At 40.0% G+C, this 23,942-nt stretch overlaps 1 protein-coding gene and 1 pseudogene across 9 annotated transcripts in view; both read right to left on the minus strand.

The window, feature by feature from the left end:
* Nucleotides 1-10,797, minus strand: part of LOC124883020 (ELKS/Rab6-interacting/CAST family member 1-like) — a 175,988-nt gene extending 165,191 nt beyond the window's left edge. For all 9 annotated transcript variants that reach the window (XR_007042068.1, XR_007042067.1, XR_007042066.1 and 6 more), the window contains exons 1-2: nt 10,555-10,797; nt 743-1,550 (exon numbers count right to left, since the gene is read on the minus strand). Coding sequence is in view for 6 of the 9 variants with exons in the window: in XM_047389836.1 (XP_047245792.1) it covers nt 743-1,243 (501 nt within the window). In the remaining 3 variants the exon portion in view is untranslated. The remainder of the gene's footprint in view (nt 1-742; nt 1,551-10,554) is intronic.
* A 7,553-nt stretch (nt 10,798-18,350) lies between these two features.
* LOC124882624 lies at nt 18,351-22,223 on the minus strand (annotated as a pseudogene).
* Between the last annotated feature and the right edge of the window lie 1,719 nt (nt 22,224-23,942).

Consider the following 23,942-nt stretch of genomic DNA (forward strand, 5'->3'; position numbering starts at 1 on the left):
GTTTTGCTTAACATGTATTTACATGCAAATAGAAGAAGAGAGCTACTTCTTGAGAAGATGAGCTCTCAATTTAGGTCTGGACTTTGACTAGGCCATTCTCGCAGGAATATGCATTGATCGAAGGTGTTCAGTTGTAGCTCTTGCTATTAACCAGATTCTCTGGTCAGAGGGCATTCCAGAACACTACGCTGCCACCCCCATGTTTCACTCCAAAGTGTTTTCTGCTCCACACAGCAATTTCCCTGTAGGCTAAAAAGTTCACATTTGCTCTCATCTGACCAGAGTCCCTTTTTCCAACTTAACTCTGCAGCCCCTTGAGAGTTACCAGGGTTCTCTTGGCTATTTCACTGATTAAAACTCTCATTGTCCACCACAACATTCTTCTGACATATCTGCTGTGCTCCTTGGTCTTTATGATGTTGTTTGTTCGGTGATGTTCTTTGACAAAGCCCTGAGGCCTTTACAGAATAGCTGGGTTTATTTGAGAGTTTTAATCACTTTTTTATTTTCTTTTTCTGTAAAAGAAATGTTAAATAAACCACATCAGATTATTCTTCCACTTATCAGTTATGCCCCACTTTGGACTATCAAATAAAGTCTGATTAAAGTCGGTTGAAGGTTGTAATGTGTCTTTTTGGCATTATACGCTCCACAGATGTGTAGCAGGTATTTAAACCTTCATGTCACAAATTGGTAATTTGAAGTTGGCAGTCATAAACAAGGTAACTCAGTAGCGTCCTACCTGTCGCATGGAGTGAGGAACAGTAGCTGCTGATGGAGGCTGGTTATGCAGCTCCCCTCCGAAAGCTATGGCATCAGTGGGCATGATGGCCCCAGTGCTCCCTGTTCCACCTCCTGTGTTTATATTCGGGCTGCTCCCCATCACTGCTGCCCTCACCCCATAGGGCACCCTAGCTCCAGCTCTGCCAAGGGTCATGGTGGTTTTGGGCGTGCTCGGATTCAGCCCGCTGCCCATGCTCCCGACCTGGTCTTCAGCTGTGTCGGTGAAGTACATGGGACCCCCAGTGGCGTAGGCAGCATTCAGAGACTGAATATTCTCCATGGACAGAGTTTTGCCCGTGCCTGTGAGTCCTCCACCGGAGCTGCTGCTGTTGTTCCGCCGGTGTCCCAAGCGAGGGGAGTGAGGGAGGCGCGGCGAGCGACTGGGACTCCCAGACACGGAGACATTACCGTTGGATCCGACAACGTCCAGCTTGGTGACAGAACGGGAGCTACCATACATGGTGACAGAAGGAGAGCTAGGTACTGTATGCAAGAACGTATGGGTGAAAAAAAGCAGCCAATCAAAAAAACATGTAACCGATGAAAGTCCCTCTCAAACTGACATGTAAAAACAGAAAAAAAAACAAAAAAAACAACAAAAGCTCCTCTTTACTCAGGCTGCGTCACAGTATTGACAAAGCTGTGATTAAGGCCTTTCCAACAACCTCTGTAATCCATGGGCCTTGTTATGAAGTAGCAATCAACAATGTGATCTCTTTAGATAAAGACAGTGAGGTGATCCATGAAGCCTGGGATGATGGGATCAACTGAAAAGAAAGACAGACACAAAGAGCCTTGATTAGGAGAGATCAGGAAACCAAAGACATGTGAATCTCCCCAGATTGGGGGTTTCGGTGTAATCTCTGAGTGTGTACATTTACAGCAAATTCTGCTCCTGCTCAGCACAAAAATGAATCAATTGAATCAATAGTACAGCTTCTCAAATAAAACAATCTCACTATTAAAGTACACTTAGCATTGAGAAATGTAAGTACATTGTTAACACCTAGAAGACTTCTTGGAAAGTGAGGGAGGGACATTTATACAAATATTATAAACGTATCCCCATCTGCCTATCAGTTTAATGGCTTAGGAAAATACAATGCCATTGGGAAATATAACAACACTCAGGTTTCGCCCTACTACTCATCTGATACACAACTTGATCACTAGACAAGCCAGACTGCCGCAGGTTTTTTTGAACACATAGAGAGATCCGGCCTCATTGGCGCCGCTGCATCCAAACTTCATGTAAACCACATGTGTGAGCCACTGCTACAGAAGTAATACAACTACAACTCAAATATCACAGCAATAATCCAACAATAATATTACTTAATCTCATGCTAGGCTATGCTGTATGCACTGATGGTAAATTCACTCAACGCAGCATGCCGGATGCTTGAAACAGAAAGTGAAACTGATTGCTTGTCCAACTTTCGGACTAAGAACTCTAATACTTATCTGAGTACATGGAGGCAGTCACAGAGGACTAAAATGTCAATTAATCCCTAATTCCGAAAATAAGTAAAACTAGATGGAAAAAAAACGACGGAAATTTGTTCAGATCAACAGTAGGGAACCTTTTTTTTTACTTTTTAAAATGTTTTTCTCCTAAAACAAGTCAACACTCACGCCCTTTATGTATCCTTGGAGACAATGATGTCACCCTCAGATCACCGAACACATGAACCGTTAGACACACGGACTGGTCATCCAATCCAGATTGTCCCCTAATGGGAAGGCAAACGGAGCAGCTTCTGGTACACTCAGCCTATATAAATGGCAGGAGAACGTGGCCTCTAGTGAATGTGTAACTGCAGTGGTAAACACTCAATCAACTGAAGCCTTTGGGTTTTCTTGCCTCTGCCTCTACCTCAGTCAGAATCCTCCGATTGTTTTTTTTTTTTTTCTTTTACCTAGGTGCTGATCTGTGGGCAGCGAAACATTAAAGCCAAACACACCCTCACACTGGGACGCCACGCAAACAGGGACCATCTGCTCCATCTTCCCTTAAGCCAAAAAACACACACCTGGGAAGAACCAGGCCAGAACTCTGCCTCTAGCACACACACACATACACACCGAATATAGACTTGTTTTACCACAAGTACAAGGATTTTACATCGACATCTACACAGTCAGGAAACAATAAACATGTACAAATCAGCATATCTACAGACAAACAAAGAATAATAAAAACACGTGATCTCAGGGGACATGCACATGTATACTGGGTTCCTACACAGTTACTTGTCCAAATTCCAGATTTGTCCAGACTCAAATTTTCAAACTACTCAATCTTTTTAAGGCCTTTATATGTATACAGTTCATCATGAATTTACAGCTGAAATTCTTGCAAAATTCCTGCAAAGCTTAGACGTTATATATATAGAATATGAATAAACCACCAACTGGATGGATGGAGGGACGGACGGACGGAGAAGTGGACAGATGAAATATGAAAGTTTTTCCATACTTTAAATAGGCTACAATATGACTGTATAGGAACCTTGTCTATTGCTATTCTGTAGCTAATATAAGAGAAGAGAGTAACAACTGGTTGGGGGTTTGCTTCTCCTCCCCTCATGCTAAGTGTTTGGCTCTATTCAAGCATTAAATGAACAAACATCCCCCACACATGCTAGAGAGTCACATATTTATCACATGGCTATACGAAACAAAAAATCATCTTGTTATTTTTACTGATTCGAGGAAATCAAATACGGGCCTTGTTGTGTTTTCAGATTAGCAAGTCTGAGGGTCACATGAAGAAACCACCAGTGTGCAACACATGTGGATCTGGCAGAAGGTGGTTTAAGATGCTGACGAAGCCCGGGGTTATCCGCAGTTTTTACTTGATCTTTAATAAACAGGTGATTAATAAAGGGGTATAAGGTCCAAAGATCCAGAAACTTCTGGTGATGCAGGTAGAATCATGAGATTCTAAAGAAAGGTTTACATGCACTCACAATGGGCATGAATGTCATTTTAATTTGGGGCATTTAATGATGGATTTGAACCATTCCTTTTTCAGGGTGAGAATGAAACTACAACAGAGAGCTCCAAGGAATTTCAAAACCACAAATGTTGTTAGAAATTAAGTTAGAAATGATTACATAATAATATTTTATTTAGAGTTCTTTAGAGAGGTGCACCTCAACCAGACTTTTTGTAGCCATAAACCACCCACTGGAGTATATCTGGTTAAATATATCTGGTTAAATATGGGACTGCTCTTCTAATAAGAAATGGTAAAGCATCTTTAGAATGGTGCTCACCAAACATGCTGGTTTTCTAAGTATATGCATGCTTAAATACAAACACAGAAGGGATAGTTATTGCAAAGTACACTTCAGAAAGTTTAGGGTTTGTTGTATATTACTAATGCAGCTCCTGTATAGATTCTTCTTCTGTGAGCAATTGTTGAATAAAGGCAGGTTTCATCAGCACGGTTGGTAAAAATGAGAACAGCAGTGAGGGCTGTGCACCTCTAGCTAAGGCATGAGCTACAAGGGAGCGTTTTTGACCAACATCTGTCGTGCAAAGGTACACCCAAGCCTTGACAAACAGATATTAGCTACATTGTTAATAAGTAGGGCTATCTGCTCTGGTTGCTAGCCTCCATTCAACTGCTTAACTGATATTCCGCTGGTAGTTTGTCGACTGTAGTTTTAGAAAAGTGATCGCTTAACAAGAGTAATGGATGCTGCTATTTTAGGTTCCACACCACAGTCCATGTTTTGTGAACATAAAACAGATCAACGTGTGGTGGTGGGGCACCAATACACAAAGCTTCATATACCCAGAGGAAATTTTGGTTCCTCTGGGACTTTTCTTGGCCTCTGATTAAAAAAAGGCCTTAATCCGTAACAGAGGTGTGATGGACATTTTTATGCTGCTTTGAAGCTCAAACGTTTTAAAACTCGGCTTGATACCTTGATACAGCCACCGGCCTAACTGGGAAAATACAATCCGCATCGTTGTTAAGCAGCCAACAACAGACTGGCAACCAAAGCAGACTAATTAACCTGCTAATATCAGCTTTTTAGACTTGTGTTAATCTACAAAGGGCAGAATGGAAAAACTACAACTTTGTTTTTTCATTAGTTGATGTATCAAAATCAAAATAAACGTAAACTGTAAAAAAAAAAAAAACAATGTATTATTACAGCAGCAATAGAAATATTGCTTATCCATTTTATTTAGGAGCATTTATATTATGTTTTAACTTTCTGTTTAGGTTTCAAACTGTGAAAGTAGTTTTACTTAAGCTTATAAAACCATGACAATCTCTTCCAGCCTAAGTTCTTGCTGCAACAGTCTCTAAGGTCTCAGGGTCTCTCAATTATCCCACTATACTTCAACAAAGTACAGTTACATGGACCTATAGCGTGTAAATGTGCACCAGGGTACTGAAGTGAAAACTTGACCTTTAAAAGTTGAAAGTTTCATCTACGTTTTTATGAGAAAAAAGCAAGAAAATAGAGAGCATAGTTTCATAGCCTTGTAGCTATTAACTGTGGCCTGCAGCTGCTTTATTGAGAGACTGTCAGTACAACTAGCACAAGTACCTAAAAACTGATTAGAGAGGCTTTAAACAAACATTTAATTAAAGATATTGCAAAAACAATTAGCGATAAGGATTGTTTGTTTGGCAAAAATACCTAAAAGATATGACATTTTCCTTCACCTTTCTTGAACACCTCCTGTTTATTTTCCCATCCTGACTCCCACTTCTTGATGCCTTTCTTCCTCTCACAACCTCTCCCTTTTACCGTCAGCATTCCTGAATGAGTTGAGCATGTTCTATTTGTGTGACAGCCACACATGCGTATATCGCAGGGCAACAATGTGACACAGAAACACTGGCAGGGCTCAGCCTAAACTTAGCTGGCTGCTTCTCAGGCAAGTTTGTCGAAGTTCGTGTCTCGCCTGGGGATCGACGCTCATGAAGACACATTTTATTCATGTTGGATATTTCCGTTCTCCTGTCAGACACGAGAGATTTGATGTGGCTTGAAAGGACTCACTGGTGCTGTCTGGAGATGTACATCTCACTGAGTCATCCCCAGCTTGCCTCGCTGGCAGAAGAAGCTGGGCTTGCTCTGAACGTAATCTGTCTGATGATTTAAGGAGATTACCTGCCGCTCACCCGATCCTGCTTCTTTAACTTTCACTGTGTCTTTACCCGCAACGACAGTGCTGAAGCTTTCTATATTTTTGCCACCCCTGGTAAAGATTTGTAAAAAGCCTTGAAAACTCATCTTTTATTGCAGGAGCATAATCTTACATAGACAACTTCAGGAAAGTCACACCTTCAATCTGAGTACACAAATTCAGTGAAGAAAAAAAAAAACATAGTGAGACATGGCTAACTGGAAGACTTTATGGCAACACACTCCAGGTGGATCTAGCATTAAACACAGGATGAAAATTTAGAAAACCATCTCATGCCCACTGTTAAGCAGGGTTGAGGACCTGTGATGCTCTGGGCCGGTTTCTCCTCCAAAGACCCTGGGAAACCCGATGAGAGTGCATGGCCTCTCTTAGAAAATATGTTATATTTTACTGGATGTGTGTCAGCGGGACCACAAGCAGATGTGACAGGTAAACAAGGGAGTTGATTTTGAGAGCGATGCTGCTCTCTTTGAGCAACATCGCCTTGTTTGTCTGACGGCAGTAACAGATTAAAAGAAAACAGTCAAGCTGCTCCATGCACAATTAATCATGAATATAAGTGAATGATTATAACTACCTGCAACCCTCAACCTCCCCTGGTTAAATATTCATGTTGTCCAAGGTCTTATAATGTTCAGACTGATTCAAACGCAGATGCAAAAACCAGAACTGAACTCGTTTAAAAATGGAAGAAAAGAATTCGCATTATGACCACTTTACATGGACAGACATTACCAATAATATCCTGCTATATCAGATCACATGTGTCGCTTCAGTAACAAGACACACAGTTAACAAAATGAAATTATTATATAATAATAGATGTGAATTAACTCAGGACACTCTCTGCTCCTCTTTGTCTTTTAGTCAAAGCCAGAGTTTAACAACAGGAAGTTATTCACCCTCACAGAATACACTGCTCCTTACCAGCCTGTAATGTTTCACTTGTGCATGTGGTTTTTTAGGCATTTTCTAAAAAAAAAAAAACAGAAATAGTTCAAAGAGTGCATCTTGTTTAACTTCTGTAAAAATGCAAATTCAAAAAGTAGTTCCAGTAAAAAGATTTCTACACATGACCTGTTTCCTTGCCAAAACAGCAGATGTAGACAGATGCAGCTTTTTCACTAAATAATAATGTTGCATTGGGAAAAAAATAAATATAAAGATTTTTTGTTCTATTTCCAATAACCCAAAACAGAAGGACATTAACAATGTTTGGTATTTGTTTACCTATCCCATCGTTATGGCAACATTTACCCACATTATTCCATATTTTCCTAATATTGTGCAGCCCTAGAACTCAGCAGGGAAAAATTTACCTTTTTTATAGTTACTAAAGGACAAAAAATCTAAAGATGCTTCTTAAATAAAGTCGATTTTACTCCAATAGTTATATTTCAATTATGTGCTTTATCTTTGTCTTTGATTTATCTTTGATTTGTCCTTTCACAATATTGATTTTTGACCTAATAAACACTTATTTAAAGATCAGAAAAGGGCTATTTCACCAAATAATTTTTTTTAGACTTAGATGTATTTATGTGCATCATTGTTTTTCAGATGTATGTTGTATTTTAGAAATAATATTTCCAGTTTACTGTAATTTATGTTATCTATGTTGTAATTCTTAATTCAACCTGAAAAGACTCACAATGACAAACACAAAGATGGCGATTAGAAAAGTTTATTGACAAAAGTTAATATCTTTGGCGCTCTGCTAGAAACCCATCAGCGTCACATATACTTTTTATTAAACACATAAAGCAATGTTCACTGTATTCATCCCTGGTAATTAAACAAATATGATTAAGATCCAGTTAAACTGGATGTCTGGTACTTAAACTGGGCTTCGTAAAACTGCTATTCCTTTTATTTTTGCAAAAAGAATTGTGTTCCTAAAGAGCACCAACAGTGCTTTAAAGAAAGGATACTCCAGTCTATGTTGAACTTATTTAGGTCTAGCGGCCGTTCCAAGTGTTAAAAGGTTAATATCTTGCACTCAAATATGTCAATTGTTACAAACAGAAATCTGCTTTGGGAACAGTATGGAATTTTAAAAATGTGTGGGAACCCTGCAGTAAGTGACACCTGCAGGATTATAATTTCGGAGATACATAACTGATAGCAATGATCTTAAAAAAGCAAATAGCTCCTTAAAGCCTGTTGAGCTCCTTTACATTTCAACATGTTTTGAGCTCAAACAAACTACTGCCTAGCTTTCATTCCTACTTTTACAAATGTTCTTTTTTTGTTGATGGAAAGTCATTGTCTTCCCAAAATGAGCCCCAGTGTCACAGTGTTGGGGCAGACTGGGGTTTATTTAGCACAGCTGTAAAGTGAAGTGAACTGAGTGAGATTTTGCTGTTTGGCTCTAAGCTTTAGAGACTGGGCTTCATTCCAGGCCTGTCTCTCTGTGGGGGCACTACGCTGAAGACAACTCATTAAGACAGTTTGCTGCTGAATTAAGCACCAAAACCCAAACTTTTCCAACTTTGACAAATGTATGAGCGACATTCTTCAATATTTGGATCACAAAGGAAAAAGCCTGTGTAAAAAAAAAAAAAAAACAGAATAAAATAAGATTATTTTTCAATGCAGCAGCATGATCTGACAATGAAAAATGTAGAAAGGTTCTACCTTATTTACTCAGCATTACTAAAATAGAAAATATCATCTCATCTATACACAAAATTCAACCTTCTTCCAAGACCTAAATCATGTAGAAAACCTACGGAGTGAGCAATAAAAACAGGTTTGATTTATTTGGGTTAAAAAACACTTTTTATGTACATTTAGCGGCCTGTGTTTGTATAGTTTTTCTCCTGAGTCTTCACAGCTCAGTCTACTCGTATGGTCTGCAACAAGAGATATAAACACTGGTGAGCACAACACTGATACGGAACAGATAGGATCAGTTCCAGGCTACTGTGGGCCGCAGGAAATGAGCCCACAGTGCAAGCAAAACACCCATATAATCAACAGTTCACATGTTATGTCACCTATGATATAGCTGTGCACAGACACACATTGTGCTTATCTAATCCTGGCAACAAAAAAAAAACTATAAATGTACCGCTGAGACTTTAAATGATCACAAAGGCAAGGAAAACTACTCCAGGAGAGAACCAGTGGGAGAGGTGAACTCTACCAGGCCTATCATGGGGACAGGGATTTGTTTGTCGAGTCAACTTTCCAGGTCAAACAAGAGGAGGTGAAGGTGACCCCGTCTTTGTAGGAGCAGTTACCATTCGCATTAAGGAAAAAACAAATATAAAAAAGTGCTCCCTGACTGATCGAAGGAACCACAAATCACATGAATGACTAGTAAAAAAATATTTTTAGACACTGTTTTGAAGGAGATTCTCTCTTCTTCAGGTCCTTCATGTTAATGTAAAAGCACGAAGGCCTCGAGGGATTTCAACAACCTTTGATGTGTGACTTCTTCCCAGACAGGTGGTGCACAGGCTAATTTTTTAATTATGTGGACAGGGTGGATATTTACAGTACCTTGCAAAGTATTCACACCCCTAGAACCTTTTCACGTTTCATCATCATACAACTCCAAACTTTAACGCACCTATTTATTGTTTTTGCAGATTATAATTGGGACGTGGAAGAAAATGAAGCATCTCACTACATCTAATCTGACAAAAAAGAAAGGGTAAACATTTTAGCCTCTAGATATGCAAACCTGATTAGAGATATACACCAAATGTCTTAAAGCTGTAACTGTAGCAACAGTTCTCCAGGCTTGATGTCCAGCAGGTTCTAGGCGTTCTGCAGGAGCGTACTTCTGCAGGAGCGTACTGGTGTACTGTGTTCAAACTGGAACAGATCTGAGGTTTCCCACCCCCAAAACGTGGAAAAGTGAAAGGGGTATGACTACTTGCGAAAGGCACTCTCCGATATTTACACAAACTTCAGGGGAAGGAAGCAGCTCAGTTCCCTGACTGGATGTTGCAGGGGTGGTGCCATGAAATGTAGCTGTGGGTGGGTGGAACCAGTAGGAAATCACGTCTCCCCCCTCCACCACCTTCCCCAGCCCAGATCAACACAATATCAGATTTTAGATTTTGCACAAGTTCCCTTGAAGATGCAATCGCTGCTTGATGTTGTCTGATATGCAACATTTCAGCTGATAGGAGATAATCTTGTGGGAGATGAAACTTGTTATTGATAAATCAGTGAAAACTGGTCAAACGTGACGACAAATGCAGCTATAAGACTGTCAGTAGCTTCATGTAGATAATCCCCTTTAGAGGCATAGAGATAAGACGAGGTGTTATAAGCCTGTTATACCGGGGGAAGCCTGTAGCTGCATGTATACTATTTGGCTGAATGACTCCACACATTGTCGCTGTGTGTCTTTTAAAAAGCCTCCCCTGTCAGCTCACCCGAAACTGCTGCGGCCATCAATTTTTAATTGTGTTTATTCCCCGACGTCCCTGTTATTCCTCCATGAAGCGAGGAGGAGGAGGAAGCATGACTTCCAACAAGCCGACAAACAAACACGCATGTCGGGTTGTGTAATAAAACATGCCCGTGGACACGCACACCGCTTCAGACTGCCAGCTAAGTTTCAGTACTCACTGCGGCTGTGTTGACCCCCTCGTTGTGAGAGAAGAAAAAAAGGCCAGTCACAGAGCTTGTCCAGTTGTTCTGCTGCTGTCAGCCATTAAAGTGGCGCCTCGAAGCTAACAGAATCCCAGATATGATTCAAAGCTGTCTCTAAGGGTGTCTCCCTGTTTTTCCGTGTCTGTCTCCCTGTCTCTGTCTGTGTCTCCTGTCTATCTATCCCTCCTTTCCGTCTTTGCCAGCTCTTCCACTGGTGACTTCCCCGCTAGTGATGCGCCGCTCGCGGCCGAGCCGGCTACGTTTGCTGGCTCCTTTAGGGAACGCTTTGAGCCGGTGTTATCATCAGGTGTGCTTTTATTGCTGTGAGCAAACAATTCACAAACGTGAGAAGCAATTGGACAGCAAAAAGTATCATTTTTATCTGTTATCATTAGTATGTAAAAATATGCTGGTAGCAATAATTTTGTGACTTTAATATACACGCGAGTGGACTCTGTTCATTAACACATACCCCACATGTTGCAGTTTTATCCCGTACTACTTCCCTTTCAAACCCAAAAACAAACTATTTTGCATCTATTTATTGAAACCTTGCAAATCAGCTTATTTGTCTTGATAGTTTGAGATTTTGGTCATATAAGGACTTAAACTGTTGAAGTACTAAACAGTAAAGAAGTGAAAAGGTTTGGGTTCTGACCACAACTTTCTGAACCTAATTAGCCCTCACTAAATGTTTATTATAATACTTATTAGCCATAATAACAACTAAGGATTATACGTACCATCAAATACTCTGGTGTAAAGTATCTAAATACATTCATGTTACTAAAACGTATATTGTTTGTGTAATTGTAATTTATAAAGTACTTTTTACGTGATGTGCCTGTTCAGTTAAGATGCATTGCAGTATGGAGTAGCATCCTAAATATATATTTATATATTTATTTGTGTTTTATTTTCAGACGTTTTATATTTCATCCTTTTTCCAGCAATTGCAATTTTGTTATTCAAAATGACAGATTAAGATGCCTGATGCAACCAACATATTTCTTAAAGTGCTGTTCCTTATAGACAATATTGTATACAGTTACAGCTTGAGTCACATAAACAAAAATGTTTTTTTTTTTTAAAAGGGAAAATTTAACCTGTGTTTGCTTAAGAAAAGCTAATATCTACATGGACTATTTTGGTGTTGAAATAATCAATTGTATGCTACTCTACAGATGTATTATTATTATTATTATTATTATTATTATTTTGCATTTTAAACTCAATCCGTAAATGTTTTGAATTTTTGTTCATTTGCTTATTATTCTCATCTCATGTGTTTCACACACTGTGCCATACAGAACCTGCCTCTGTGAAAAGAGTTACTTTGACCATTAGAAGACTTTCACATAAAAAGCCAAAGTGGTCCATTTACGAGGCAGACAATAGGGGACACGTACAGGTAAATTGTGCAAGTAAGTACATTTGATTATGTTTTATGTTAAATAATAGGTAAAGTTATTGTATTCCTTGCAGTGTTTGCATAATTATTTTTGAACAGTTTCTGTTTATTTTGCACAGACCTTCTTTGCATACATTTAGTGTCAAAGCTTGATTTTAACATGAGCTCTTTGGGAGCCAAAAAGAGTTGTTTCGTTCAGTCTGATCCTAGCCAAATGATGCGGATCCCGGAAAAGAGGTGGAATTCCCATCACTGTTCCTCGTTGCCTTCTTGCGCTGACATTCCTGTGACGTCACGTCGATGAAGCGCGCACCTCCGACACAAACACCCCTGAAAATAAAAGACTTCTGAACGTACGCACCCCAATTTATACTTCGATTAGGTCGCATGCATGCAATTCGTATTATAAGACAAGTAGCAGTTCAACAATACAACGAAAAGAAGTTCACTTTGTCACTGTGGGTGGAGTTTGGTCAAAATCCTGTGTCCTCATACCCTGCACTGATTAAATGACAACTTCGTCGTCACCGTATTCATTAGCCAGGTTACAACTTGGACTGTCTGCAAGGTAAAATTGCTGGATTCAAAAATCTTTCAATCCAAAACTATATTTCATTATCAGAAGCATTTTCGTCTGATCTGGTTAGGAATGAAGTCAGTTAATGTTCAAACAAAGCTAATTGATCCTGTTGCAAATCATTCTAATCTTATCTGAGGCAGTTGAGTTTGTTTCAATTAGAGGAAATTGCGGGAATCGTAATTAGAGAATCAGAACTGAGACACAAGTCAGAGCATCATTACACAGATTTGTCTTATTGTGGGGTGAAAGAGAAATTGTAAAAAAATGCTTTATTTTAACATGAAATCTGCTGTAAAAAAAACTGTTCTAAGTGAATGTGATAAATGGTTTTTTTTGTTAGTTTTTTTTTAAGATCAAATAAGTTCATGCAGTATAGTTCTGAGGAAGTGTTTGTTTTAGTTCACCATAAAGTGGAAGCTATTATTAAAAGCAAAATGTAGGTTAATTAGATTTTGAGCGCCTCCATATATTGCTTTGTTACAACAACAGACTTCATTCCATTGGGATTTTATTCAGTAGACCAACACAAAGTAGTGCAGGTTTTCTGAATGGAAAAGCATTAATCAGTGAGAGCCAAGAGACACCATGGTAACTCTGGGATAGCTGAAGAGATCCATAGCTCATGTGGGAGAATCTGTTGACAGCACAGCTATCAGTCTGGCACTACAAATACTGGACCTTTATGTAAGCCTTTGTTAAAAGAAAGCCGAAGGAAGTCCTGTTTACAGTTTGCCATAAGCCATGTAGAGGACTAAGGTGCTGTAGTCAGATGAGATCCAAACTTAACTTTTTGGGCCAATACACACAACACTATGTGTGGTGGAGAGCACATCAACAAGAACACACCATGAAATAGGGTGGTGGCAGCATCATGATGTGGGGTTGCTGTTCTTCAACAGGTCCCTGGAGCCTGGTTGGAGTTCGTGAGAAGATGGATGCAGACTTTAAGCTAGTCTGGGAAAGTGGAGAGTTTTATACTAAACATGCAGCCAGAGCTACACTCTGATTCTTAGTTAATGTTGTGCTGCATTTTGCATTAAAACTATCCTCATGGTCCACCTTTTAGCTTCATCAGAGATTTTAAAAGAAAACAGACATCAGCCAATCTGCTGTATAAAACTGTATCTTAAATTATGCAGAATATGATGTAATATACTGTATGAGGGCAATAACTGACTTTTATCAAGCTTTCTATCAGCTTTGTATATCTGACCTGACTTAGTTCCAAACCTAACAGAATGAACACCCTGTTGTCTCATCAATAACTACTAAATAGCGTTAAAATAACCTCAACTAATAATCTCTACCGTAAAAACATCTTCTAGGATATTTTAAACAGCATCAAATCAACACAAGAGCTGGTCTTTACAAAAGCTCACATCACAGTTCATTGGTGACAGATATTATTTGTGACATCATGCCCAGAAAGTAATACCAGTGGCATTAACATTAACCTTCAGCCTCTGATGAATGTTTTCATCTCCGTCGCATACTCGGAAATTCATAAATTTCTCCTGCAATTACTTTAGACTTAGAAAAGCTTATGGATGCTTTGCAGATCCACAATCATGCATCATAGTGATTTTTCAGCCTGATGCTCCAAAGTTACACATCAGATATCACATGTATTTGATGATCACATAGTGTGTTCAGTGTGTATGATGAGCAAATACTCTTGGTACACAGACCCATCATCCTAAAGAAAATTTCATGTTGACCTTCGTCAGACAGACACAGACTCACACATTTACTGTGTCCCAGTTCCCCGGGCGCCAGTCAGTCAGAAAGCTGAGGTAAAAATAACCCACTGGCGTAGGTTCCCCTTGAGACAAACACATCAGTGGAGGTGGACCATTGCAATCTTCTAATGCTGTATGCATTTATTTAACAAGCTGTGGAAGCTTCCACTGAGTATTCTGGTTACCAATATGTGCATGCTTCGTTTCTGTCAAGATTCAGGTAGTGCAATCTAAAATGGTGTCATGGATAAAATATAGGATCAATAAAATATGTTGCAAGCTAGTAAGAATTTTAGGATATAGAACAGGAATTTGACATGTTTACAAAGACCTGAAAATATTTTAATAAAGAACTTTAACAATTGTAAAATTTCATAAATCAGACAAGGAATGAAACTATTCCATTCAAGGCCTCATTTATGAAACAAGTTTTACCCAAGAAGATCGATGACCCCCTTCATCTGGTTATGAATTTAAATAAATGTGAATCATGCACCAAGAAAGTTTCCATGTTGAAGCGTGACAGTGTGTCTTTGTGGAAAACATGTCTTAATAACTTTTATTAATATATGTTGTAATTTTGAAAGTAAGTAATCATCATCAATCTGCCCAAACAATCTGTTTTGAAGATGCTTGTATGTTTTGCGTGCTGTTTGGTTAATTTTTGGTTTGAAAATACTGCAGGTTCCTGCACTCTGAGCTCACTCCTTGTATTGATCATTGAAGTAGGCATGCAATTTGGCTTAATTCTTGAAACTATCTAGTGACATATGAGTCTTGTAAAACTTTTAACGTCATAAAAGATTAACCTTCTGGTAACGAGTTCTGCACTTATACCTACACAACGGCACACACAGACAGAGAGTGCACAGATGCGGCAGCAAGTTCATGGCTAAAAATTGTATTTTCAATAGTTTTCACATTTTCAGTCCATTCAGATACAGTACCATGACCTTTTGCACATTTTGTCATATTGCAAAAACAAACTTAAATGGATCTTATATGATGAACCAACACACAGTGGTGCACAATCATGCCTATAGGTGGCATCATCATCCTATAGTGATGCTTTTCTTTAGCAGGGACAATATAGTGTAGTCCTGGAAGAAAAACGCTACAAAAGACTGGAGACTGGAGTGAAGGTTCACTTTCCAGCAGACCAATGAAGACCCTAAACATAGAATAACAGGGCTTACAATTAGATCAAAGCACAGAGTGGCCCAACAGTACAAATGTAAGTCCAACTGAGAATTGGGGATGTACACATTTGAATGAGTTTATTTATTTTGCAAAGAAGCAAGGGTAATATATCTCTAGAAATGCAAAGCTGGTTAAGACTTAGCCCTAAAGCGTTGCAGCTATATTTGCGTTAAAAAGGTTGTTCGGTCTCAATAAAAAAATGCATGTCACACTTGTTGAGTTGATTTTATTTTCTTTATAAAAAAAGGAAAATTCCTCTACACTGTCAGATTTCACACGTTTTCTCTGTTTTGTGTTGCTCTTGCATGTAAAATCCCAATAAAATACATTGAAGTCTGTGCCCACCACCTGGAAAAGGGGATTTATAGCATTGTTCTAGTTAAACAGAGAAAGTTGTGATCTGTGTCCATTCTTTATCTTTTGATAGGTATTTTCCTTTAGCTGTGAGAAACCTGATTCAGCAACCTACTGCTATCCTAGTATTGGACTTTGAGATTTTTATATATTAGAGCCACTTAGTGGTCACATGTGAGTGTTGCACAGCAATACACAAAGGGTAACCACTCTCAAGTAAAAGGCCATCTGAAATTTATGACAGTGCTGCAAAATTTGCTGCTATCAGTTTAATACAAATGAACACATTGACATTGAATAATAGCACTTTGATCCAGTTTGTCCAACTTGACTTTGAAGAAATAAAGGTTTTTACAGTTTTCCATATTATTTGGTTCAATATTTTCTATCTTTTCAATCAATATATAACGTCAAAACAATTATGTTTACTTTTACTCATTTTAAAAATATACAACTGTCAATTATACTGAGTTGCTTGTCCTTTGAATAAGCAAAGTTTCCCTTCAGATGTGTAAGTTTCATTTCTCGGCAATCGTTCCACAATCCGATCCTGTCAGGTGTAGATGGGCTGCTGCACCAGCATACTACACCATAGAAGATGGCTGATTCCACTACAGTCAAAAATTGTCTTCAGGAGCACCCCCTGTACTCTAAAAGATCTCAGCCTCCATAGCAAGTAGAGTCTGCTCTGACTCTTCCTGTAAAGAGCATCAGTGTTGTGACTCCAGTCCAGTTTATTGCTCAGATGAATATGAAGGTAACAGTAAGAGTCTGCTATCTCCATGTTAGTTCCCTGGATGTTCACTGGTGTCATTGTGGTGGGGATGTGCAGCGTAAATCCACCACCAGCTCTTTGGTTTTTCCCCCGTTGATCAGAAGGTGGTTCCACTAGTACCAGCCCATAAAGTCCTGTATCCACTGTCTGTACTTTGAGTTGTCCTTACCCGTGAAAAGGCTTACTACGGCAGAGTCATCAGAGAACGTCTAAAGATGGCAGCCCAGGGAATTGATGGAGGAGTCTGCAGTGTAGAGGATGAACAGGAACAGTGCTAGCAGTTCCCTGTGGGGTTCCAGTACTGTAGGTCAGCCAGTCAGAGAAACAACCTGTGTCCTCACATACTGCAGGGGACCAGTGAGGTGGTCCTGGATCCACTGGGAGAGATGGTGGTAGAAGTCCAAAGTCCTGGCTGGATGGTATTAAAATGCTGCTTATGATGCTTATTATAAAGATTTTGAGGGTTAAATCATGAGGATTATTTGAAAAGTAAAAGAAATGGCTGAATATGAGCTTAAATGTATCTGGAATAGGACAAGAAAAGACAAGCAATTTCTGCCAATTAAACCTCTTAAGTTTCCAAGTGAGGAAAAATGTGGACTCTACTGACTCAGTGATTGCTTTTTTACTTTTGATTGGACAAGTTACAACTAGAGGAACCACATTGCAAAGGAAGAATGCAGCCTTAATTTTTACCAACAGAATGCAAGCAGCCAGATTCTTAACTCTACTGATAATCAAGAGTTTTGTTAGAATACTTTTTAATATACAGCCTAAATCTGCAGAGGGGCAATTCAAATAAAATGTACTTATGCAGATAATGCACTGATTAGGCAGCAGTACTCAATGCAAACCTATATGCAAAACCAAACTATATATTTTTTTAAATGTATGATAGCCTTTATGTTTTCTATGCATTGTTGTTTTAAGCTATGGCTTATGTTTCCTGTATCTCTGTGAGCAAAAAATGTTGCACTGTAACAACAAGAGACCGCCTACCTCTGTGGAGGTTGTAATTTCTATTTTGAATATGTTTTAGATGAGCTGCTTTTGATTTTCATTTCAGTAATTCTTTGCATTTTAATTTGACCTTTGCTTGAGTAAGTAAATGAGTGTTGTTTTACTTCGGAGTACTATTTTAGTACTCTTCACCTCTGCAGGTACTGTCATTTAGAAGAGCACCACCATCAGACTAATAAGCATATGCATATGCAGTGGCCCATTTTCTACTATGTGATATGACTGGATAATCTGATGCCTTACTAATACTTTACTGAGGAAGGTTAATGATATGATGGCTTGACAAAATCAGACTCAATCATTTTGACAGACTTTATATAGATATAATTTTTCATTTAACAGAGTAACTCAAAGGGCTTTACTTCGGATATAAGAAAATGGATATATGTATAGGTTTTAAAACACAAACACACAAATAACCTTATAGAAAATCAGAGTGTTTACAAATAATTAGAAAATAAAATATTAAATATAATAAATTTAAAATATAATCATGATAAGTAAATATAATAGAATTTCATCAGATCAGACTGGAAAGATAGATTGCTTTTAAAAGACTCGCGGCTTCCCAAACATTGAAGGATGTATTGTTTTTCCATCCATGGAACGATTACTTCAATTAAGAACTTCTAATAAATATAATTAAGCATTCATTTTACTATTAGTATCACTGGTATAAAAGAAAAATCAGAATTAGATCATTCTTTTTTCTAGAATCTTAGGATGTACATTGTACAGGCGTGATAGTAAGAGTATCAGAGGGACTTCCATTATATAAAAAAAGAAAGAGTAGAGCTTTGGTCTGTGAACAGGGGAAAATCCAACAACAGAATAAAGAAAAGCTTGCAGTCCTGTTTTTGTCTCAGTGAAGCAACATTCTGTGTAGGAGTATAACAGAGTCCAGGTCTTTGTGTCATAGAAGGAGACTTCTCCCTTCTCGTAATCAACAAATACACCAACTCTCCTGATCTTTGAAAATGACGACCCCCAAAATACCCAGACTCCATGCTCAGGTGTGATTGGGATCTCACCTTCTCTGTTAATGGATTCTTTGACTACTCCAAAGATCCAGGATTCACTTCTGTTGACCTTAACCTCCTAGTAGAACCTACCTGAAGAAAAGCCTTCTTTTGCCAGTACAGCATAGCAAGATATAAAACGCCAGCCCAAAGCAGGAAACAACTGCTTACTTTGTCCATAGCTCAGTGTCTTGCCATCTGCGGACACAATGAGGTGTGGGTGGGCGCTATAAGGGTTGTCCTTGGGCGGACGCCATACATCTTGCAAAGACTTTCTAGCCCTCATGTTTTCAGCTTCCTCTGACTGTTCAGATGGATCACAGCAATCAGACGACCTGATCTTATGATTCAGCATGTCCATCTCATAACTGATTCTCTCTTTAATCTGAGCTACTGACTGTTTCACTATTCCTGCATAGGTGTGCTGTTCAGTAAGTGGGTCAGTCAGATTAGTGTTATCAGGTGGTAGTTTGGATGGACAATTCTGCAGCAGGCATAGGTAATCTTTTGACTGTATAACTTGCTCAATTTCAGATCTCCTTCTGCTCAAATCAGAAAGATCTTCCTCTAGCAGAGTTATCTGATTTTCAACTTGTTTCTCTGATTCTTTCTGCTTCTGTTCAATGACCTTAACCAGCTCATCCTGCTTTCTTTGTAGAGAAGCCACCAAAGCTGCCAACATCTGTACAACCTGTCCAATATCATTTACTGATACTTTCCTGTGCTTCTTAACTGAACTTTTCATTTTTTTCACACTCACTGATTTGGCGTTCTCCATCTTTTTAATCTCTGAGGCCAGGTTTTCAAACATGGCTCTCCAGTCTTTGAAGCCGCGCTCCAGTGGAACAGCTTCGTGCTCCGCGTGGTTGTCGTTCAAACACATGAGACAAACACACTGTTGGTCTGTGCGGCAGAAGAGCCTTGTTGTGCTTCTTGCACACCCTGCCCTCCAGGTTGGACACATGATCGATCAGTTTGTGCTTTTTCAGGTTCTGATGTGACTCAAGGAGCGGCTCACAATATGAGGCCAAACACACCAGACAAGTCTTGTGGGCTTTGAGCTTTTGTTCGGTGCAGACATCACAGGAAACCTCTCCAGGTTGGGCGATGATCTTAGGTCCATCCTTTTCTCTCATGCGGTTGAAATGCTCCAAGGATTGAATGAGTTTAGTGCCAAAAAAGACCAGAAACAACAGGACAGTGATCAAAAGCCTACCTCTAAGTCTACCAAGGCCCGGCTGCAGCAGAAGGCCTGGAAGTGGCCATCATTAAGTCGCCTGACTTAAACGTTATTGAAAGTCTTGGCTTGTATTTGAAAAAGGTGGTTGCAGCTTAAAGAACTGGAAGCCTTTGGCAATGAGGAGTAGGCAAAGGCCATGTCCACACAGAGCCGAAAACAGTATCCTCACAAAATTTGAACGTAAAGATTAAATCACACTAAGCCAGGGGAGCAATAATAGCTGTTTCAATATTTATGCCATGTCTGTGAGTAGTGCAGTAACTCATGAGTGAGAAAATAGGTGTTCGCCTGGAGCGAAGCACCTGTAGCAAACCTAGTGTAGCAGTAGTTCAACCTCGCCGTAGAGGAGCAAAAAATGGTGGTGTGCTGTTCTTGTTGTTGGCAGGTTAGCACACACATTCTGGGGGGGGGGGGGTTATTAAATACAGCGAGCCCAGCCTGCCTTTAACTCAGAAAGTTGCTGTGTCCTTTTTCATTTCTTTCAGTCTTCAAGCATGGTTTATGATTTGTAAATATTAAAATCATATTTTGATTTGACCTGTTCCAGCCCTTGTTGTCAATATTAATATTGTACTCGCTCTTCAGTTTAATTAAGTTTTCCCTGCACTACCCCTTCAAAATCTTGGCCAGTCATTAAACAGCAATCTGTTCAGGTCACATTTCGTTTCTACTCAGCCCTGGTCAAACCTGTTATGGAAAGCAGATACCGGGCCCGATAAACTGGTAATGGAAACATTCTCAAAACAGGCTGGGTGGAGTGAAGCTGACCTAAGTAGAGCCCCTGGGAAAGGTGCATTTGTAATTCTGTTTATTATATTTGGTGGGGTATTTTTGATGCATCATGTGCCCGTTAACAAAATGTTGAACTGAATATCAGTGTCAAGAGGTTTTCTCCCATAATAGTACAAATGATCCTCGTTATGTAAAATAATCCCAGAATTAATGCAGAGCTACACCCTCATATTTATGTCTGCAAAATTCAAAATTATACTAAAACTTGAGATCAGTGCCAAAGATGTATGTAACAAAGCCATTTTAAGGTCTTTCCTACTTTCCTTTTGCTTTGTGCTGTAACAGGAAACAAGGGTAAAGTGGGAAAAGAATCAATCATTCAAACTGGAGGTAAAAAAAACCCAATTTTTAATCAGTTCTCATTGTTTCTTTGTGGTTTGGTATTTGGTCTTGTAGCTAAATTGTGCTGCAGCTGTTCAGTAAGGTATAACAATGGTTTATTGTCTTTGTGACAAATGGAATGTATTGTCGATTGTATGCATGAAGTTAAAAACAATACATTAAAGAACTGGGTTAAAACAGCCGTGAGAATGCTGATCCTATCTTTCCGGACTGTTTATGCGTGGACAAAACCCTTAGATTTGGAATTACCAGTATATGATACAGGAAGCACGAGCACCTAGTACCAACATTAGTAGAGAAAATGATAACCCTGTGCTGTCAACAAACAGATGTGTCATGTTACTACTGATCAAGAGCTGCAGGAAGTCTGTCCAGAACTAAGTGACGAATAATGACCAATTTCCATGAACTGGTTTATTATAAAAGTGTTTGAATATATACTTACTGTAAATGCCCATTCTATGTTTATAAGCTGATTCTATGTTGTTACCAGTAATGTCCAGCAGAGGATGCTGTAGCCTAGTTCGTAACGAGCTGTGACTTTAAAAAACCGGAAAGGAAGAGGGTAAAAAAGTTTTGCTAGTTTCCTGTCAGTCAGTACTTGAGGCTGAATTATCCTGCAGACTAGAGGAAGAGGAGGATGTGCTTCATCTTTGTGACTCTGAACTAGTAGGGCACGTTCGTCAGAAAACACCTCAAGGCTTCATAGCGGCACAACACGGACATAAACATAAACATGCATAAACATTTTGCATCCCTTGGACAGCGGAGCGAGGTACATGTTTAAAGTTGTACTACTTTGTGAAGTCTGCACTTATGTAATGTATCTATGTTTTGTGTCAAACAAAAGCACCTAAGCAGATGTATTTTATTTTTAGTTTTCACGGTGTATTTTGGTACATTCCAACTTGGTTTCGGATGAAGTAAATGTGACTACTGCACCCGTCGAAGCTCTCCGTGTGTTATTGGTTCTGAGGGATTGCTATAGTGAAAACGTAAAGTTATGCATATAACTACTGTTCCCTGAAGGAGAGTAACGAAGTACAACACATGAGTATGGGATATCACGCCCTGCGTGTCCTGGCTGAAGCCACCTCTAATCACGCCTCCTAGGCAAATGATGTGATGACGACAGGTGACAGGCCCCGCCTGCACTATATACCTGTCCGTCATCATCGTCATTACTCAGTTCGATAGCCGCTATTCACCGAGCCCAGCTGAGCAGCGGGGCAGCAATGTGTTGTACTTCGTTACTCTCCTTCAGGGAACAGTAGTTATATGCATAACTTTACGTTCCCTTTCAGTCGATTCACTCAGTACAACACATGAGTATGGGACATATATAAACGCCCCGCAGAGCAGCCATCAAACCTGGATCATACACTGTATACTAGTGCAGCACTTCACACCCAGCAGAAAGAACAGAGTGAGCCACAGAAGGGGTTGTCACATCCAAACGATAAAACTTTACAAATGTGTGCAGCGAAGACCAGCTGGCTGCAGCACAAATGTCACTCATGGGCACCCCTCTAAATAGGGCCCAGGAGGTCGCTATGCCCCTGGTGGAGTGAGCCCTCACACTGCGTGGCATTGGGAGACCCCTGTTGCTGTAAGCCAGAGAAATAGCCTCCACAATCCAGTGGGAGAGTCTTTGTCTGGACAGAGCTTTCCCCCTTGCTGGGTTAGCAATACACACAAACAGTTGATCACACAACCTCACAGATTGAGTACGGTCAATGTAACTACGCAGTGCACGTAAAGGGCACAGGAAGTGTAACCTCCTTTGTTCCTCAGATGCAAAAGGAGGTGGACAAAAACTCGAAAGCTCCATAGTCATGGAGCTGTAGTCCGAAGGTATAACCTTAGGAAGATAAGCTGCATTGGGTCGCAAGGTGACCTTGGAACCATCAGGTGAAAAGTGTATGCAGGTAGGATTTACAGACAAAGCATGGAGGTCTCCAACTCGCTTTGCAGTTGTCAGAGCAAGAAGCAGAGCAAGCTTATATGAAAGGAACTTCACATCTACTGACTCCAAAGGTTCAAATGGAGGGTCACAAAGAGCTTCTAGTACCAATGTGAGATCCCAGGAAGGAAAACTGGGTTTAATCACAGGTCTGAGTCTACGAACCCCCTTTAAGAAGCGTACAGCCAGAGGATGAGCACCTGGTGTGACTCCATTAAAACCAATATGGCAGGCAGAAATGGCAGCCAAGTAGACCTTAATTGTGGAAAAGGAAAGACCTTTATCCAGCAGATCCTGTAAAAACATTAAAACTTCCACCATAGAGCACTGAAATGGAACAATGTGCTTGTCCTCACACCACTGCTCAAAAGCTCTCCATTTATAAGCGTATAAGCCTCTAGTGGAGTATGCTCTTGCATTCTGGATTGTTGCCACCACATCAGGGGGGAGGCCTTTGGCTAACAAGCTGGACTTCTCAGCAGGTAAGCATGCAGCTTCCACATCTCTGGGTGTGGATGAAATATCTCCCCCCCCTGCCTGAGTGAGGAGATCCCGGCAAACGGGGAGTTGCCACGGCTCTGCTGCCAGCAGGCTGATTATCTCGGAATACCATGACTTTGCAGGCCAACGGGGTGCTACCAAAATTAGGGACAGACCCTGTTTGCGCACCCTCTCTAGTACAGGTAGTATCATTTCCACTGGGGGGAATGCATACAGGAGTACATTGGGCCATGGATGGGCCAGGGCATCCACTCCCAGCGGAGGTGGGTGTTGGCTCTGGTGGCGAAAAGATCTACTGCTGCTGTCCCAAACAGACACCATATTTGTGCCACCACGGAAGGTTGAAGCCTCCACTCTCTCACCCGAGGTCCGCCTCTGGAGAGCAAATCTGCACCCAGATTCAGTCGTCCCGGGACATGAGTAGCTCT

The sequence above is a fragment of the Girardinichthys multiradiatus genome, chromosome 17, assembly GCF_021462225.1.
Source record: "Girardinichthys multiradiatus isolate DD_20200921_A chromosome 17, DD_fGirMul_XY1, whole genome shotgun sequence".
NCBI classification, from domain to species: domain Eukaryota; kingdom Metazoa; phylum Chordata; class Actinopteri; order Cyprinodontiformes; family Goodeidae; genus Girardinichthys; species Girardinichthys multiradiatus.